The sequence below is a fragment of the Malania oleifera genome, chromosome 4 (genome assembly GCF_029873635.1).
Source record: "Malania oleifera isolate guangnan ecotype guangnan chromosome 4, ASM2987363v1, whole genome shotgun sequence".
In the NCBI taxonomy this organism is placed as follows: Eukaryota; Viridiplantae; Streptophyta; class Magnoliopsida; order Santalales; family Ximeniaceae; genus Malania; species Malania oleifera.
In genome coordinates this window covers 18,150,946-18,169,734 of record NC_080420.1, presented here as the reverse complement: position 1 = coordinate 18,169,734, position 18,789 = coordinate 18,150,946, and the positions used below count along the sequence as shown (strand labels likewise).

At 36.4% G+C, this 18,789-nt stretch overlaps 1 protein-coding gene and 1 long non-coding RNA gene across 2 annotated transcripts; one reads left to right on the top strand and one right to left on the bottom strand.

The window, feature by feature from the left end:
• Positions 1-1,672: 1,672 nt before the first annotated feature.
• LOC131153417 (uncharacterized) lies at positions 1,673-9,841 on the bottom strand. Its single transcript, XR_009136223.1, has 2 exons — positions 9,462-9,841; positions 1,673-2,677 (listed from the first exon to the last, which is right to left on the bottom strand). It is a non-coding gene; the product is annotated as an uncharacterized LOC131153417 (long non-coding RNA).
• LOC131153414 (reticulon-like protein B14) lies at positions 1,866-4,058 on the top strand. The gene is made up of 5 exons (XM_058105700.1): positions 1,866-2,195; positions 2,527-2,707; positions 2,814-2,943; positions 3,593-3,662; positions 3,752-4,058. The coding sequence occupies exons 1-5, from the start codon at positions 2,057-2,059 to the stop codon at positions 3,919-3,921; spliced, it is 690 nt and encodes a 229-aa protein (XP_057961683.1). The 5' UTR covers positions 1,866-2,056; the 3' UTR covers positions 3,922-4,058.
• Positions 9,842-18,789: the final 8,948 nt, after the last annotated feature.

Here is an 18,789-nt window from a genome sequence, read left to right as displayed (position 1 = left end):
TTCCCCCTCGTCCCCTCCACGCCCCTGCCTCACCTTTTGTTTTTGTTTTGGCGATTTCTGCTGCTTTTTGGTTTGTTTTCCCTCGACTGATTCAATGAGGTAGGATTGTGATCCAAAGAAAAGAAAAATGAGGCTATGCTTCTTAACCATGTAGCATTTTACTAGCCCATCAGTCAGATTCATGACTATTGGGTGATTTTGAGGGGAAAAAATGACTTATATTGATGTTGAATCTAGGGGTGTGCAAATTTCGGTTTGGACCGAAAAAACTGACCGAACCACCTCCTCTTGGTTCAAGCAGTTCTGTTCTGGACCTTATTCGAAGTGGACAAATTGATTCTTCGGTTTTTGGTTTAAAAATGATAAGTTCGGTTTGGAATTGAAAATTGAACTTTATTTATCTTTAATAAATATTAAATATGTAATAATATATATACTAGAAAAAAATTTCTCGTCCGTCAATTACCCAAAGGTCCCAAACCCAACCAACCCTTGGCAAAATCAGGGTTCCCTTTCATTTCTCAAGCCCCCCCTTGGACTTCAGGTTCGAGGCTTTGTGTGCTGCCTGCTGTGTTGTCGCCTCTTACTGCCATCGCCAATCACCACCCCCGCCCTCTTCGAGTCTTCGATAGTTTCAGTCTCCACCGGCCGCCGCCATCACCGTCAACCTCCCATCGTCGCAGTCTGCACTCCACAATGAATGCTCAATCTTCCCTCGCAGGTTATCCCGCTTAATTTATTATTATAATGTCTCTAGACTCAATGGGATATAAAACAGTATTTTGATATTGGTTGGGGTTAAGTCAGTTTATTCGGTTTTATGGGAAATTCGGTTTATGAAAATATATGATTTTGGTTTAATTTCACTTTTCTATCAGTTGGTTCGGTTTTTCAAGTGTATTAACCAAACTTTGGTTTGGTTGCCTTCCCAGTTCAGTTCGGTTTTCCTAGCCATTGAACCGAAGGATTGGTTTTTCTTTTTTCGTAACCAAACTGATTGATCGCAGTGTCTTAATTGAAAGTCACTTAAAACAAAGAATTTAAATTAATTGTCTAAAATACCACATATTATGTTATTCATTATTGATTAAGTGGTTATACCGTGTTGGGGGAATTTATGAGAATTTTTGTCTTAGAGTTAAGATAGTATTTGAGAATATGAATTTCAGGAATTTGAATCTAAATTTGTGCCGATTTGAAAAAAGCTTCAAATAATTTTATATTAAATTTTGTTCAAATTTATGACTCAAAATTTGTGCTCCTAAAATGTAAGGTTTACAACTAGCGCTTCTCTTAGAGCTTGTATTTTTGGTTTCCGTGTAAGTATGTTTTAAACTTTTTAAAATAAAATTTTATCTTGTGGCAACTAAACTTTGTTTTTTTTTTTTTTTTCTTTTTGTCTAATTATGGCAATTCACTGATAAAGAATTTCAATATTTAGATAATTAAATCATTGCGTACATAACTTTTTAAAGAAAAAAAAAAATCTAAAGTTTAAATTTTTTTAAAAAAATAAAAATTATCTAAAAATACTCTTATCAATTTCCAACCATTATACCCGTAGTAGAATTGATCATGTAATATGAAATAGTGAATTAAAATATAAAATTATTAAGAACAATTTTACCTTTTGTAAATATTTAAAAATGGTACATTTTGGCAATAATAATTGCTTAATAGTTTTACATATATTGAAATATTGATCGAATATCATTTTACCCTTAGATTTATACAATCAAGAGTTACGCATAAATATAAATTTTGATGTCACTCTTACCTTTAACTTCATAAACAAAAAGAATCTATCATAGCTAGCATTGGTGCGAAGGAAAACCAAATATAGCCTAGAGTTTGGCACGTGAAGCATTCTTGTAAGCCTTGCCAAAGCTATCCCTTTCTTCCTCATTTCAAATTTCTTGGCTACCCAGCAGCTTACAATTGAACCCTTCCTCTCTCTCTCTCTCTCTCTCTCTCTCTCTCTCTCTCTCTCTCTCTATATATATATAAAAATTATCAATGAAGAAGGCAAGGCTGCACACCACATTAATTTTTATCAATGAAGAAGGCTGCACACCACACTAATTTTGAACATAACCTACCATTCGGGATGGATCCCTCAGGTCGCCCAACTACATCTCACGTAAAATTGTTCGGTCACCAAAGGCCTTTGCACTCGATGTTCGGTGGAGGAAAAGGTGATTCTCCTTTATAGTTCCTTACTTCTTTCGTTTGGATCAAAGATATTTTGTTTAGAAAATTTAATAAAAATAAATTTTGTTTCTTATCGCATTTTTTTATCTGTATCAAATTCGATTATGAATATAAATCCATTTTAATATGAATAAAAATTTGTAAAGAAAAAAATTAAGATTAATTATGTATAAAAATTAATATTTTGTTTCTTCACACGTGCGCAAACGAAAGAAAATATATTTTCATAGTTATTTCCTCTATATACCAAATGCTATCTATGAAAAATCAAAGGTCTAAAATCAACTGACCTTTGGAATGATATTGTGCATGCAGCTGCAGACATAATACTATGGAAGGATAAGCGTTTGTCAGCTGCAATTCTAACCGGTGTTACAGCTTTCTGGTTTCTCTTTGAAGTTGTGGAGTACAATTTCGTGACCCTGCTCTGTCACTCCCTCATCTTCACCATGCTTGCCATTTTTGCCTGGTACAATGGAGCAGAACTCATTCATTGGTAAGGTGCATAATATATAACCCACATACCAAAATATTATAGCTTAGTTAGAATTCTTGTTTGGTTCTTATACTCGGCATAACTTTAATTTGTTTTCTATTTTCAGGAATCCCCCAAATATCCAAGAATTTCGGCTGTCGAAATCCATGTGGAGCTCCTTCTTTGCAAAAACGAATTGGCTAATGCTGAAGTTTTATGACATTTCCTCTGGGAAAGATATGAAACTCTTTTTTGTGGTACTATTACATTTTCTTTTTCTATCCTCCGCGCCTCAATATTAAGGCATACCTTCTTGCGGAAAACACTTTTGTTTTGTTTTATTTGTTTGTTTGGTTTTTACCCTCTTAGTTCTAAAATGATGATAAAATAAAAAATAAAAAATAATTGAGATCCAAGCAAATGCATTGATCCCGAGTGATATCTTGCCTAGACACATGGTGAGATCGAGCTTTAGATCTATGTGAAGCTGAGACTGGCCCTTGTGTCTAAGCGAAATACCACATTAGATGCATTTGTTGAGATATTAAAGTCTCTCATTTCAAAAACTCATGTTGTGATTAGGTTATCCAACGAAAGGTGGAAAATATTCTTTTATTGTTTTCCAAGATTTCCATACAAGGTGACAAAACAACTTTCTCACAATTTTATAATGATTTTTTGAAAATGAAAATAAATAATAAATAATATTTTTCCGTAGTTGAGTAACAACTACTTCAGTAGTTATGGACCAACATGAAATATGGTCTCAAATCACTCTTTTTATGTAAAGAATACATAGATCCCTCTCTTTCTCGATTAAATTTTATATCCGAAAATTTTCTCCAATGAATAGGCTCTTTACTTTCCCCCGACGATCTTGACTGACCCTTTTTTTTTTGTCCACAGACAATTGCTTTCTTGTGGATATTGTCAACCATTGGAACTTATGTCAGCTCCTTGAATTTTTTATACATAGGTAAGGCCTTGCACATTCATTCTTTGTCTAGGATTTGGTTTTTCTTTTAATTTTGAGCCTAAAGGGTCAATTTGCTCAATGGATGCAAGGCTTTCTATGCATGGAAACTCTACCAGTTCTGTATGAGCGGTATGAGAAGGAGGTGGACTATCTAGCTAGAAGGGGGAACCAAGATGTGAAGGAACTCTTCAGGAAATTTGACTCCAAGGTTCTTAACAAGATTCCAAGAGGACCAGTGAAAGAAAAGAGATTGTATTAAGTTATGTCTCTTTTATATATCTCTCTGAATGTAGAGACTCATTGATCAAATAAAACTTCTCAACCAAGTTGGAACTTGGATCTATTTGTAAACCCCAAATGTAAGAATTAACCTCTCGTCAATTATGTTGCTAGCAATCATACCTTGTTCTACCCTAATCTAAAAGTAGCAAAAAGATATGCAAAATGAGGAAGAGAACTCAGCACAGCAGATTTAAAATTGAACTAGGTAAAGTTATTACAGTAGTGAGAAGAAAATGAAATATTATAGTGGTTTGTTAATTAAGGGAGTTTTTGATAAAATTAAGCATTGCGTTCTGAATATTAAAAAGCTGGTTTGAGAAATTATTATGGATACGAATGCTAAGTATCAGCAATATCCAACCATCTCCGGCTTGAGAATATAGTTTTCTATTTCAAAAGAATATTTTTTGTTTCCTTTTTATTCTGTTCTTCTGTTAATTTGTTGCCAACGAATATTTCTGGCTTGCTGCCCTGTATATATACAGATGTGCGATGACTGCTCATGCATGGAAAAGTAATACAATAATATTTCAATTTATCTTCTTTACTGTATTTCTCCTGCTCTTCCTTTTTCTATCATGGTATCAGAGCCTTTTACGACTCACGTCCATCTTTTCTCGAATCTTGCGTCTGCAGCATGGCTGACTCCCCTGCTGCATCCTCTTCCCATACATGACCTCATGTTGTTTCACTTCCTTCTCCCATCAACATGATTATAGTAAAGCTGAATCATGAAAATTACTTGATGCGGAAGACACAACTCATGCCCTATCTCAAAGGCCAAAACCTATTAGGCTTCATTGATGGCTCTACTGCTCCTCCTCATCCGCTCGGCAAAAACAACACACCATCTCTTGAGTTTCTCGCTTGGCAACAGCAGGATCAAGCTATCATCATTGTTCTGATCTCCTCTCTTTTTGAAACACTAATTGCTCATGTTCTCACAGCCACTTCTTCTCACGAGGTGTGGACAACTCTTAAAGACTTGTTTGCTGCGAAATCCAATGCTATTATTATACAAGTTCAACTTCAGCTCACTACTCTCAAGAAGAGTTCATAATCCAATACTGAATATTATCGTCGTGCAAAGCTCTTTCAGGACTCTCTTTCCATGGGTGGTAAAATCATTCCATTCTCCGGTTTTATTACATTTCTCCTGGCAGGATTAGGCTCCAACTACGACTCACTTGTTACATCCATCACTACTCATGTGGATCTGCTCACTCTTGCGCAAGTATATAGCCATCTCCTAACTCATGAGGCATGATTGAATCATCAGAGCTCCACACTGACTGCATCTCTCAAATTTTCTTCTAATTCCACTCAAAAAAAATTTGTCTCCAATTTTTCTTGAGGCCGTGGTTCCTCACACGTCAGAGGCAATTTCAGAGGTCGGGGTGGTCGCGACAGGCATGGTGGTAGTCATTTCTCCTCTTCTCCAGCTCCATTTTCTCCTAATCGGCCTACTTGTTAGGTCTATCATAAAAAGGTCATACTGCCATCACATGCTACCATAGATTTGATTTCAGCTACCAATCTCCCCCTCCACCTTCCCTCTCCGCACACCTTACCTTAAGACCTCATTTTCAACAACCCTCTTCCACATCTGCAAATTCCAACTAGTATCCTGATTCCGCAGCCACCCATCACTTCACTCATGATTTCTCTAATCTCTCTATTAACCCATCTGAGTATAAGGGTGATGAGCAAGTTCGTGTAGGTGATGGCTCCTCTCTTCCAATTCATCATGTTGGCAGCTCCACCATCCCCTCCCCCAATGGCAATATTCTTCTCTCTAAACTCTATCATGTTCCATCAATTTCTAAGAATTTAATTTCTGTTAGGAAATTATGTGAAGATAACTCTGTATATTTTGAGTTTTATTCTTCTTTTTTCTGTGTGAAGGATTCCCAAACCCAGAAAGTTCTTCTTCACGGTCCTACTAAGGATGGCATGTACGTGTTTCCACATTCATCTCCTTAAGCTCATGTTGGTGAATGTGTCTCTTCTGTTCAGTGGCATAATCGGCTAAGTCATCCTTCCATGCACCTGGTTCACAAAATAATTTCCTAGATGTCTCTGCCCACCAAATCCTCTTCATCCCTTAGCCTATGTCCTTCGTGTTGCAAGGCCAAACTTCATCAACTACCGTATGGTAGCTCCTTTCGCCGTTCAACTTCCCCTCTTTCCCTTATTTTCTTAGATGTCTGGGGTCTTGCACTGATGCTTTCTTGGGGTGGTTTTCTCTATTATGTTTCCTTTGTTGATGACTACAGTTGGTTTACTTGGATTTTACCATTAAAATGTAAATTTGATGTGGTTTCAATTATTCTATTTTTCAAAGTCATGTAGAAACTCTCTTTAAAACAAAAATTTGCTCATTACAATCTGATAGGGGTGGTGAATTCCAATCTCTTAATAAGGTGTTAAATTCTTTTGGTATTTGTCATCACATTTCTTGTCCACATGCTCACTCACAAAATGGTTCAATTGAACGCTAACATAAACACATTGTGGAAGTAGGTCTTGCTCTCCTTGCTCTTTCATCTTTGCCTCATTCTTATTGGTTTGATGCTTTTGCTATTGTTGTCTTCCTAATCAATCGCCTTCCTAATCCCACCTTAAATAACAAATCCCCATTTGAAACCCTATTTCTTCAATCCCCTGATTACATGTTTTTAAAAACATTTGGTTGCCAATGCTGGCCTAATCTTAGGCCTTATAATAATCACAAAATAAAGTTTAGATCCCTTCCCTGTGTATTCCTTGGCTACAACTCCTCTCATCATGGCTACTTGTGCTTCCATGTCCCTATTGCTCGCATGTATATATCTAGGGATGTCTTGTTTGATGAGCATGTTTTTCCATTCTTTGCATCTTGTTCAAGTTCTTTTCCACATTCCTTAGCCCAGCTCCCTCCATCTAATTACTCATTACCCCCCATTTCTTTGCTCCCGCCCACGAGTCCTTTGTCCAATACACGTTTGTATTCAATAATCAAGTTGTAATATATTGGGTAACCTTGCAAAAGACAGAAGCTACCTTCACCTCAGGATCCCTAAAGGTGTGCAAAGACATAATCCTCAAACGATCCCTTTGAATATTAGTTGCTTATTTAGTTTATTACAGATTAAGGTTTTCTTTACCCGACCTTTAAATATTGGGAGACCTTGCAAGAGACAAAAGCATTCCTCACCTTTGATTTCTTGTTGGCAAGCCAAAATATAACCCCCCCCCCCCCCCCCCCCAAAGTTTAGAGAAAAAATCATTATGAAAGTTTATTTCAATAACCTAACGTATGCAATCAAGAGATCAAGTCATTATTCAAAGCATGTTAGCAACAAAGGTGCTCATGAAAATGCATACAAAAAGTACACACGAAAAGTGTGCACCTAAATCAAGAAGTTTAATAGAATCGCTACCAAGCGAGCCTGAAGTGATTCTACAAGAATCCTTACCCCTCAGGCAATAATCGGAGATTACACAACCCCAATTCATCACGTTCCTCCTCATGGGGGGTGGTAGGCAGACACACAAACATGCAAGTACACACATGGATAAAAGAAAGGAAACAACACACATTCATCTAGTAAAACAAGGCACACAATAAGCAACTCACATAGGAAAATTATTGAAAAAAATATCAAAATTGAGAAAAACGGGTCCTAGAATTTTTCTATAATTTTTAAATATTTTATAGAAATTTTCCAAAAATTATTTATTTTTGTCATTTAAAATTTTCATTTTTTTATTTTTTTGAGTAAAAAAGACCTAGAGAATTTTTCCTAATTTTTTTTTGGATTTTTAATGAATTAAAAATTGATTTTAATAATTATTTTTAATTAAAAACGGGGGAGTGGTTCAAGCGATTAATCCAGTCAAATCGGGTCAACCAATTTGACCAGGTCAATAGAGAAGACCCAAGTTGACTCAGGTTAAACAAAGTTCACCTGGGTCAAAAGTGAGAGGAGGCGTGAAGAGTCTTGGTTTTACCACGTGTCAAACATCCACGGGTGACAACAGTGGACAACCAGATGACTTCCCTTTTTACTTTTTGGAAAAAAAACATGAAGGTGGCACAAGGTAAGGTAACATCACTTGCCACGTTAGGTGAAACGTGCCACATTACCATTGTCTCATGCCACTATCCCTAGATCGCTGACGTGGTAGTGATCCAAACATTTGTAAAGAACAAAAATTGGACGACCTAGTTCACGCCATGCCACATGTTGACATCACTTGCCATACGCGACCCAGAACGCACCACGTGTCACCTTTCAATAAGCATGTAGCCTACTTCTAAACATTTTTAATATTATTTCAATATATGTATCTCTTTTCTTTCTTTTCTTTCTCTTTATTTTCATTTCTCTATTTCTTTTCTCTTCTTTCCCCGTTCTCTCCCATTTTCTCATACTCTCTCTTCCTTCTCTCTTTCTGCTCTCTCATATGGCAGACCCTTTATGTAACGCTCTGAACCCGATAGGGGTTTAGGGTGCGACTTTCTATAAATTGCAGGGTCTGGGATGTTATTTTCTATAATTATTATACAACGGAAGTAAATAAAACCTCAAATACAATTATACCAGAGTACTAAATAACTTTATTACAACACTATCTCCAATATTTAAATTAATATTCTTAAAAATTTCAAAATATAAAAACATATCCAATTTAATATTTATTCTAAATAGCAATTTCTAATCCCACCCATGCTTCCGCTACGCTACTATGATTTCCAGTATGCGCCTTAAGGTATCTATAATGTATGATAATAATTGAGGTGAGACAACGCTCAATAAGTAAATGAGATTATATTAGTGTGCAGTTTAGATGAGTTTGAATGCATCAAAATCTCATACCAATAAACTTATAATTCAACATGCATTTAAAAAACTATAAAAACATATATAAATTTTGGAAGACTATAATTGTAATATTTGTATATATAAATAAATATATATATATATATATAATATTTGTACACTTTCTCTTATATTTGTTCTGTAAACATCTTTCTTTACTTTGATACCACAATTGTAACTTTCCCAATGGGGTATACGCCCATGGCAACAACGAGCACCTATCAGGGCACTCGCTGCGAGTGGGGGGTGACTATCCCAAATCAGCAAGCCCCCGGCGAAGAATCCTACTTCGTCAAAATCATTCATAAGCAAGAGTTCTTTGGGATTAGGACCTCGCGCCCCTTTTCTCTAGGAATTAGAGTTCCTCATCAAATCGTTTCATTTGAACAACCCAAAGTGCACCCAACTAACACGTTTAAAAACTTGGAAAAATTAGGAAAAACTAAAATTTCCAATAAATGAAACAATTGACCATATGCAACGAGAAAAATAACACATAAAATGGGAAGGAACTAAATGATGTTTTGCATTATGAGAAATCAGAAAAATGAAATACAAAGTAAATATGGACATTTGTAGGTGAAATTGATTGGTTTTGGGGACGAAGGGGTATGGGAAGGCGTAGGCGTAGATGAAGGCGCAGCCTGAGTACCTGATGCAATCGCCATGTTTGGCTCTGTTACAAACCGGAAGCTCTTCGATTCTAAGATGCGAGAAGATACCCCAGGGAACCCCGAGAGGGAACGCAGCGTAAATTCTCTCCTACAGGTCGATATAAATTAAATCGATAGGACGAGAGTGACCGAAGGGCAGTAGGAGGGCACAGGGGCGATGGACCGAGAGTGGCCGGAGAGCGGTGGCTGGACACGGCGGCGATGGACCGATAGTAGCTGGAGGGTGGTGGCGACGCGTGATTGAGTCACGCAAGGGGCGGCGATGCTAGGACTTTGCTGCGTTGTATGAAAGGAATTCGGGTATTCAGTTTTTGATAAAAAAAAAAAAAAAAAAATAACAGTAAAAATAATATAACATAATACAATAATTTAATGTGATGCAATTGATATATATTTTAAATAAATGAGATACGAGGCAAATTTTGGAGGAGCCATGTGCCCTCTCTTTTCGAAAACTTTTAATTAATCATATATTCTTTTTAAATTAGTTTTAAATCATTTTTAAAAATGTGTTAAAAAACTAAAATTTGCAAAATATTCTAAAAAAATAGAAATTCAAAAATTCAAAAAAATTAAAAACAAATAAAATAAAAAATTATAAACATACAAGTCAAAAAAGATAGAGAAAAATCATGAAAAATCTCTTAAAAAATGCTTAAAAAATCTTGAAAAATCTCAATAAAATTTTTGAAAATTATAGAAAATTCCTAAGCCCTCTAAGATCTTGTTTCATGCATTTTTAGCTTAGTTTGACTTTAATTTCATGCTTCGTTGTTATGTTGTATATGCCTTTTTACATGTCCTTCTCAATTTGAGCATTTGCTTCCATGCATGCTTGAGTTACTTGCTTCACATTCCGTGTTATCTGATATGCTGTGCACTTGTATTTAATCATCTATTCAGTTGATAGAATGTAAGTCTTATGTTGTTTGCATGTCTCTTTTTGCCCTATGATGCGCTTTCTTTCATTGAATACCTTGTCATGTACCTTATATTATTCGTTTCTTGTTTCTATTTTTGTGTGTTTATGCGTGTTCGTCTCCCTCCCCCCCCCCTCCCCATGAGAGAACTTTAATAATCAGGGTTATGTAATTGTTACACTGTTCCAGAGGGGTCAACTCTCCTAAAATAAGAGGGTCAAATCTCCGATCCGCCTCAACCGAATGGCGAAATCGAATGTTAGAAAAAGGGTAATATATGCTGTCAGAAGTGAGTCAAAATATGGTCCAATGGAGTCGCTACTAACCTATTCCTACTCTAAGTGAGATTATAACACCTATTTAATATACTACCAGTTTATTGATCGCTAAGTTATACATAGATCCAAGGAAACCTTTAGTCAATAATTTTCATTACTAGGTTGGATACGTGAGTACAATTATGTAAAGAGAAGGTATTAGCACCCATTTACACCCATTTGATGGATGGTACTTGATATAAACTTAAGATTACATTTAAAATTAACTAATCAAGAATTAAAATCTTCTTTTGTATTCAATAATCAAATTTTAATATATTGGGTAACCTTGCGAAAGACAGAAGCTACCCACACCTCAAGATCCCTAAAGGTGTGCAAAGAAACAATCCTCAGACGATCCCTTTGAAGATTAGTTGCTTATTTAGTTTATTACAGATTAAGGTTTTCTTTGCCCAACCTTTAAATATTGGGAGACCTTGCAAGAGACAAAAGCATTCCTCACCTTTGATTTCTCGATGGCATGCCAAAATATAACCACCCCCCCCCCCACCCCCTCCCCCAACAAGTTTAGAGAAAAAATCATTATGAAAGTTTATTTCAATAACCTAACGTATGCAATCAAGAGATCAAGTCATTATTCAAAGCATGTTAGCAATAAAGGCGCTCATGAAAATGCATACAAAAAGTACACACGAAAAGTGTGCACCTAAATCAAGAAGTTTAATAGAATCGCTACCAAGCGAGCTTGAAGTCATTCTACAAGAATCCTCACCCCTCAGGCAATAATTGGAGATTACACAACCCCAATTCATCATGTTCCTCCTTATGGGGGGTGGTAGGCAGACACACACAAACATGCAAGTACACGCATGGATTAAAGAAAGGAAACAACACACATTCATCTAGTAAACAAGGCACACAATAAGCAACTCATATAGAAAAACTATTGAAAAAAATATCGAAATTGAGCAAAACGGGTCCTAGAATTTTTCTTTATTTTTCTATAATTTTTTTAATATTTTATAGAAAATTTTCCAAAATTTATTTATTTTTGTGATTTCAAATTTTCATTTTTTTTAATTTTTTTGAGTAAAAAAGACCTAGAGAATTTTTCCTTTTTTTTTTTTGGATTTTTAATGAATTAAAATTTATTTTAATAATTATTTTTAATTAAAAAGGGGGGAGTGGTTTAGGCGATTAATCCGGTCAAAACGAGTCAACCAGTTTGACCAGGTCAATAGGGAAGACCCGAGTTGACTCATGTTAAACAACGTTGACCTGAGTCAAAAGTGAGAGGAGGCGAGAAGAGTCTTGGTTTTACCACGTGTCAACCATCCATGGGTGACAACAGTGGACAACTGGATGACTTACCTTTTTTTTCTTGGAAAAAAAAACATGAAGGTGGCACACAGTAAGGTAACGTCACTTGCCATGTTAGGTGAAACATGCCACCTCACCATTGACCCATGTCGCAATACCTGGATCGCTGACGTGGTAGTGATCCAAACATCTGTAAAGAACAAAAATTGGATGGCCTGGTTCACGCCATGCTACATGTTGACATCACTTGCCATACGCGATCCAGAACACACCACGTGTCACCTTTCAAGTTCTTGATATCATTTTTATTTCTTTCGATTCCCCTTCTTCACTTTTGAAGATGTAGTCTCCCTTTGAAATGACCCGCCACATATTCAAATTTCATGCTTGAATAAATATGGCCATACGATTTTTCCATGTCGGGTAGTTGGAACCGTTGAACATCAGTGGTTGATATACGGATTGTCCTTACGAAGGGGTGCCCACCAAATACTCCATTTGATCTTTACGCTCTGGATTTTACTCCAAAAATGCAAGCGCCTCGCTCTAATACCACTTGTTGACCATCCCAGCCAGGAGTATATTGAGTTAGAGAGGGGGTGAATGGACTCTTTTCACGTATTTTGATTTTCTTTACAAAATAAAATCCCTTTCCAAGATTGCAAGAAATTATATCACAATATATATAAAATAAATCAAGCACAAGATAAAAAAATTAAGAGAAGGGTAGAGAAAGATCAACACCGGTATTTTTACGTGGTTCGGCACCAAGCCTACATCCACACCTTAGCACCAAATCAAGGATTCCACAATCCACTATGAATACTCCTTCACCAGAGGAGCAAGTCTTACAACTCGGATACCAAACCCTAAACTCGGGAACAAATCCCTACTCGCTTACAAAGAGCCATGGGGATGACCAAAATGCCTCATAAGTTCGGTTCACAAAGTACCTTCCGTTCACAAAGAACCTTTACACTGAGATGGGTATACAAATGATGCTCTTTACAATGAGTTGATTGCAATTAAACCTTACACTTAATCTCTCAAGTAATGATTCACACAAGATAAATAAACAAGAGAGGCTTAAGCACTTGAAATGAAGAACTAAGATGCAAAGTGCTTACGTACTTAGGTTTTGGTATAAAATTATGTTTTTCACTAAGAATGATCAAAGGCCTTCAAAATCATCCAAAACCATGTTAATATAAGTACAATAGCTTGTATTTATAGCCCAAGAGTCAAAGGAGCCGTTAACTAGCTATTGGGAGCAAGTTCCAAAGGTTTTGCTCAAGAAATGGTCGTTTTCTAGCCGTTGGGGGTTGGGCCCGAGACCACTACTCGACTAGTCACCCTCACTGGTAGACTAGTCACCCCCCTGGTCGACCAGTCCCTTGTAGTATTTGACTAGTCACTAGCAGAAAGATGTGTTTTAGCTACTAGCTATCACTGGTCGACTAGTCCCCTGCTCTTATCAACAAGAACCCTGAATTAGAAGATGTCATCAACATAAAAGTTGTGGGATTTTTTCTTAGCTTTCCATTGACACCAAGATCGTCCTTTTTGGAATTTTCTAAAAAAAGTTATGTCCCAAATATCAAAATGTGTTCAGGACTCGCGGTGCATTATGTTAAGCGATGATTGCTCTATTTTTCCTTATCAGAAAGCCTTTTAAAGACTTAGTATATTAAGGATATTAATTCTAATAAAGTTTAATACTTGTCCAAATGAGTTTACACTTAAATATAAGATATCTTGATTTATGAAAACATCTTTGAAAGATCATTTGATATCTTATATGCTTGTATGTCCTTTATTGAAAATACGTTGGACTTTCTTGAAGTTCTTGGACAGGAAACTCATTTTAATAAAACCGGGACTAAGTATGAAGATGTTCAATTACTAATATGTTGAAAACTTGTCCCTTTGAAAATTGAGTTTAGGATTCTTTTAACAAACTCTTTGAGTTAACTTTGAAAACCATAATGATGAGTTTGTGACTTAGGTGAAATCCTATAAACTCATGTGTCCTAGTATGCATATGCAATTTCTCAACTCTTGTAGAAATCATGTAAGAAAAAAAACTGTAAGAGTTACAAAATAGACTACTTCAAACACTCCCCAAATACACATAAGACTACATTTAAGCTTCCATTGGTCGTGCTTGGGTTCTTCTGAGTACATGTCCATTTGATCTTCCTACACTACAAAAAAACTGGTTTTTAGTGACGAAAGTATTAGTGACGGTTTGAATTTCATCACTAAAGGTACAGTATTAGTGACGGTTTGTCAGGCCTCGAACCCGAAAATGGGTCCCATGGTGTGATTTAGTAACCTAACATGTCTCTGTATCATACAACCATCCATAATACTATACAATATAAGGGTCCGACCTCGTAGGGTTCACGTATACCCTATACACCATCACATACACAACATACGCAGCGGAATTATACAACCTATTACATTCATTTCATACCATCATACCATACCAGAGTCTATACAAAACTATAGTCTAATTCCCAAAATACATAACATACCCTGGGTGTCTTTGTAACCCAAAATGATAACCTGGCCAAAGATCAATACTTGCACAAGTACTTCTACAAAGCTAACCAACAACCACGCTCCTGAAACGCTAGGACGCTAGTGTCGACTACTCGAAAGACCTGAAAAACATTTGTATGATAGGGGTGAGACACCTCTCAGTAAAAGAGAAATAGGTTATATCAGTGTGTGGGCATATGAGTGTTATTTCAACAGCAAAACATATTATTTCACAATTTCAGTATTTTCACAACACAGTTCCAGTATAATTCACAACACAGTGAATTCACAAATACATAGTATATTTCACAACACATATCCACATTAGAATTAAACTGTATGTCCTAACTCATCGGTTACAACCTAGATGAGCAACTCGTCGGCATTAAACACATCAAAATTAAATCAAATGTCCCAACTCATTGGTAACAACCCAGATAAGCGACTCGTCGAAATTAAAACTGGATTTCAGACCCATTGAAATTTAATCGGATGTCTCGGCCCATCAGTAGCGAACCGGATGCCCTAACTCGTCTGTAATTAAATCGGATGCTCACCACATAATAACAATCATCACATAGAATCCTCGATATTTAGCCGGTATTAGTTTTCCACAGATTCCTGAAAAAAGTTTTGGAACCACCGTTCCTATATCTCATTTCACAATTTCAAACTCAACTCATTTCAATATATCAGCTCATGTCACACTTATATGGGTAACAAATAACCACATCATAATTAATACGAGAATACAATTTAACATAAAATGAAGGTACGGTCATCTCTATATTACCATTTATTCAAATACGTGATTTTCCAATAGAAACTGAGATAAAACCCAATAACCCCAATTTTCCCAAAAACCGTAAACCCGAAAATCCCGTAATTTCACCCGATAGATTTTCCCAAATAAGTAACCAAAACATCCATATCATCGGAAACCACAATTTTACCAAAACATATTTCACAAACAATTGATATAAACAGAATCCCCTTACCTTAACCCAAAAACTGAAACATGAACTTAATTAGTCCAAAACAATGACACGGGATCCCCAAATCCTAAAAACCGAAGAACAATACCTCAATATAATCCCAACCACTAGAGATCTACCAAACCGAAAATGAAATCAGATCCTTACCTCGATTTTAGAACAAAGCCCGAAAATCCTCAAAACGAAGATTTGTTCCGCTATAAACGTAGGGATTCTCCTCCTGATCCACGTGATAATTTCGGATCGTTGATTCGGGTAATAGACAGCTCGAAACCTTAGAGAGAGAGAGAGAGAGAAAGAGAGAGCCTCCTTCAAATTCTAGAGAGAGAGAGAGAATCTTTGATTTCTTAGCAACTAAGCAATGAATAGGATATTTGTTGGCTTTGGTGTATTCCCAAGAGGGGATGAATTGGGTATTTAAAAATTTTTCTTAGGTTAAACCAGATTCCACAATCAGTAATTCCTAACCTAGGGTCTGTCTAAGCACATACCAATACCCCAACTAAATAATACTAAGCAGATATATAAAACAGATGCAGCAGACTCAGTATTTCCCAATCATTCACAGTATTTAAAGTATACACAACATTCATATAACAATTCAAATATAAACATACATGTGCATAAATTAAATTGCAGAAATATAAAGGGTATTGGGAAAGAAAGAGCCGACACAGGATATGTTATCGGGTTTCGGCCAATACTGCCTACGTCCCTGCCTCTAGTTCACAAGCCCGAAGATTCCACTAATGCTCACTTAACGGGTGGAGCAGCACCAGTTACAATTAGGTCAATTCACAGGGTTGACCTTAACCTACACCATACAAGGTGGTGCACCTAGCTTTCCTAATCGGGTTTAAGCCAATCCGGGACTATTCAACAGGGCTAGTTTCCCTCTTCAGGCCCATGCCTACAATACAATGAATATAAAATTTACGTACAAACAAATGTGCTTCTTACACTAAGCAGATATGTACCAATATGCTCAACCAAATAATGCACTCACATATGATAGGATTTATGCTCAAGTGAGATCTTGAAAATTTAATTCAAGATAATATATATTCAGCGAGTTAATATTCAAAGTTACCTCAAAAACCCTAATCAAGTATCACATAAATATTTTATCAAATATATTCACAACAGATACTTAGGGTTTAATCTTGCAAAAGATTTATCAAATAAAATATGCAAGCTCTCAAGTCTTGCAATTTGAATGCAAAGACTAGGAAGCTAAAAACAAGTTATTCCCAATCAAATATTTATATATGAAGTATTGTGGGAATAAACAATCAAGCAAAACTCTCAAAAAGGGGTTTTCAAATATATATGAATGTGTGAGAGTAATGCCCATAAAATGATTTGAGAGGATTTTTGCTACACCTTACAATTAATTTGCAAGTTAGGAGAACTTAGAAAAACAAACTCTCTTTTTCAAAATGATATTTGCTAATAAATATGTAAGAGAGTGTATTAAAATATGTTTAAAATATTGAGTATATAGCAAAAGGAGAATACAATATTTGAGAGGATTTTTGCTAATGACTTTTTCTAATCTCTTGCTAATCAAGGCAAATGAGGGGGTATTTATAGATATCCCTCAAATTTTGACCGTTGAGGACCTATTGGGTATTTTAAAAAATATTTAATGATGTTTAAATAAAATTAACCCTGATTTACTGCGGTAAAAATTTTGCCAACCCAAGAGGTTCGGTCGACCAGTTTCAAGGTTCGGTCGACCAAGTGTTTGGGTTCGATCGATCGGGAGAAATTTGAACTAGAAGGATGGTCGACCGTACTTAAGGTATCAAAGGCGATTTTCCAAATCCGCATGGTTCTGTCGACCGGATCAATTTGAACTAGGAAGTTTGGTCAACCGAACGGTTGGCATTTCCCACATGAGGGTTTGGTCGACCAGGGCGTTGCTTATATACTTTTGGTCAATCGACCGAGCGATCAATTTGTTGACCCAAGGAGGTTCGGTTGACCAGGTCTAACCTATATACTTTTGGTAGGTCGACCAAGAGGTCAACCTGTTGACCCAGTGGAGGTTCGGTCGACCGAAGAATTTTGCATGTAGAAGTTCAGTGGATCAAACATGCTCTTTTTGTGCATTTCGGTCTTTTTCTTCTTATAAAGTTACCCCTATTCACATGATAATCAACACTAAGATTATGGGGTCCATTTCATGCAATTTTGTGGGTCCTAAGGTCGATCTAAGGCCTTTGAGTTTATACCCCTAAAAATCTAGCGTCGGTCGACCGAAGGGTGATCCCTAAGGTTCATCTATGGTCTTGAGCTTATCTATCCTACCATGTAGGTAAGACATTAATTATTACATACTATTGAACTTTAATTATTACAGACCCAAATAACAACTTAATTAAATTACAATGAATAAACATTCTGGGTCTTTGTCTTCTTTAAGCCCATGTGCGTGCACCATATAATACTTCCAATTGGTCCTACACACAAACTCATCAACCATTAAATACCAGAGTATTTGTTATAATCAAAACGGGCCTATAAATTCAACAATATTTATAACTTGGTTGACCTGGCCAACCTCGTCGACGAGACGGCGCCTTCGTTGACGAGCAAAAGAAGGGTGTTCATTGACGAGCCTGAGATTTGAGAATTTCCCAAAATACCTTGGTATCTCTTCGTCGACAAGCTCTGAATTTCATCGTCGATCCATGGAAGAGACTTCGTCGACGAGAGAATGAGCCTCGTTGACGAGCCCTACTAATTTTCCCTTTTTAATTCCCTTCTCCTTTCTTATTTATTTAATCCAAAATTCTCGGGTTGGGTTCTTACACGGTTTGTACAAACCGTCACTACTAGTTACATTTCTAACATGGGAGAAAGAGACCCTTGATTTGGAGGATATCACTAGAGCATTGTGGGGTTCCATTAGAGAAAGAAGGCCAACAATGAGAGTTCACAAGGTGAAGGGCTTATGGAGAAGGGTAATCAAGATCATGGGAGAGGCAATTTCTAGAGCGGATCAAGTAATAATAAAACTCAAATCATAGTTCAAGAGAAGGAAGTACATTCGGTGCTTTAAGTTCGGGAAAATTTAGCACATAAAATTAGAGTATTCGAAGTGGAAGAAGGGAAATACAAAAACTCAAGAGGGTTCATCAAAATCTGCAAATGTAGTGAAAGAAGGAGACTCAGGGAGTAGTGATGGTGATATGCTTTCTGTTTTATCAGGTTCAGAACTCCTCATGGATTCTTAAATTC

Excerpts from the sequence above, each read along its gene's own strand:
- LOC131153414 (XM_058105700.1), top strand. The coding sequence starts at position 2,057 with ATGAAGAAGGCTGCACACCACACTAATTTTGAACATAACCTACCATTC. Across the intron at positions 2,708-2,813 it reads GGAGCAGAACTCATTCATTG|GAATCCCCCAAATATCCAAG; the intron begins GTAAGGTGCATA and ends TTCTATTTTCAG. Across the intron at positions 3,663-3,751 it reads CTTGAATTTTTTATACATAG|GCTTTCTATGCATGGAAACT; the intron begins GTAAGGCCTTGC and ends AATGGATGCAAG.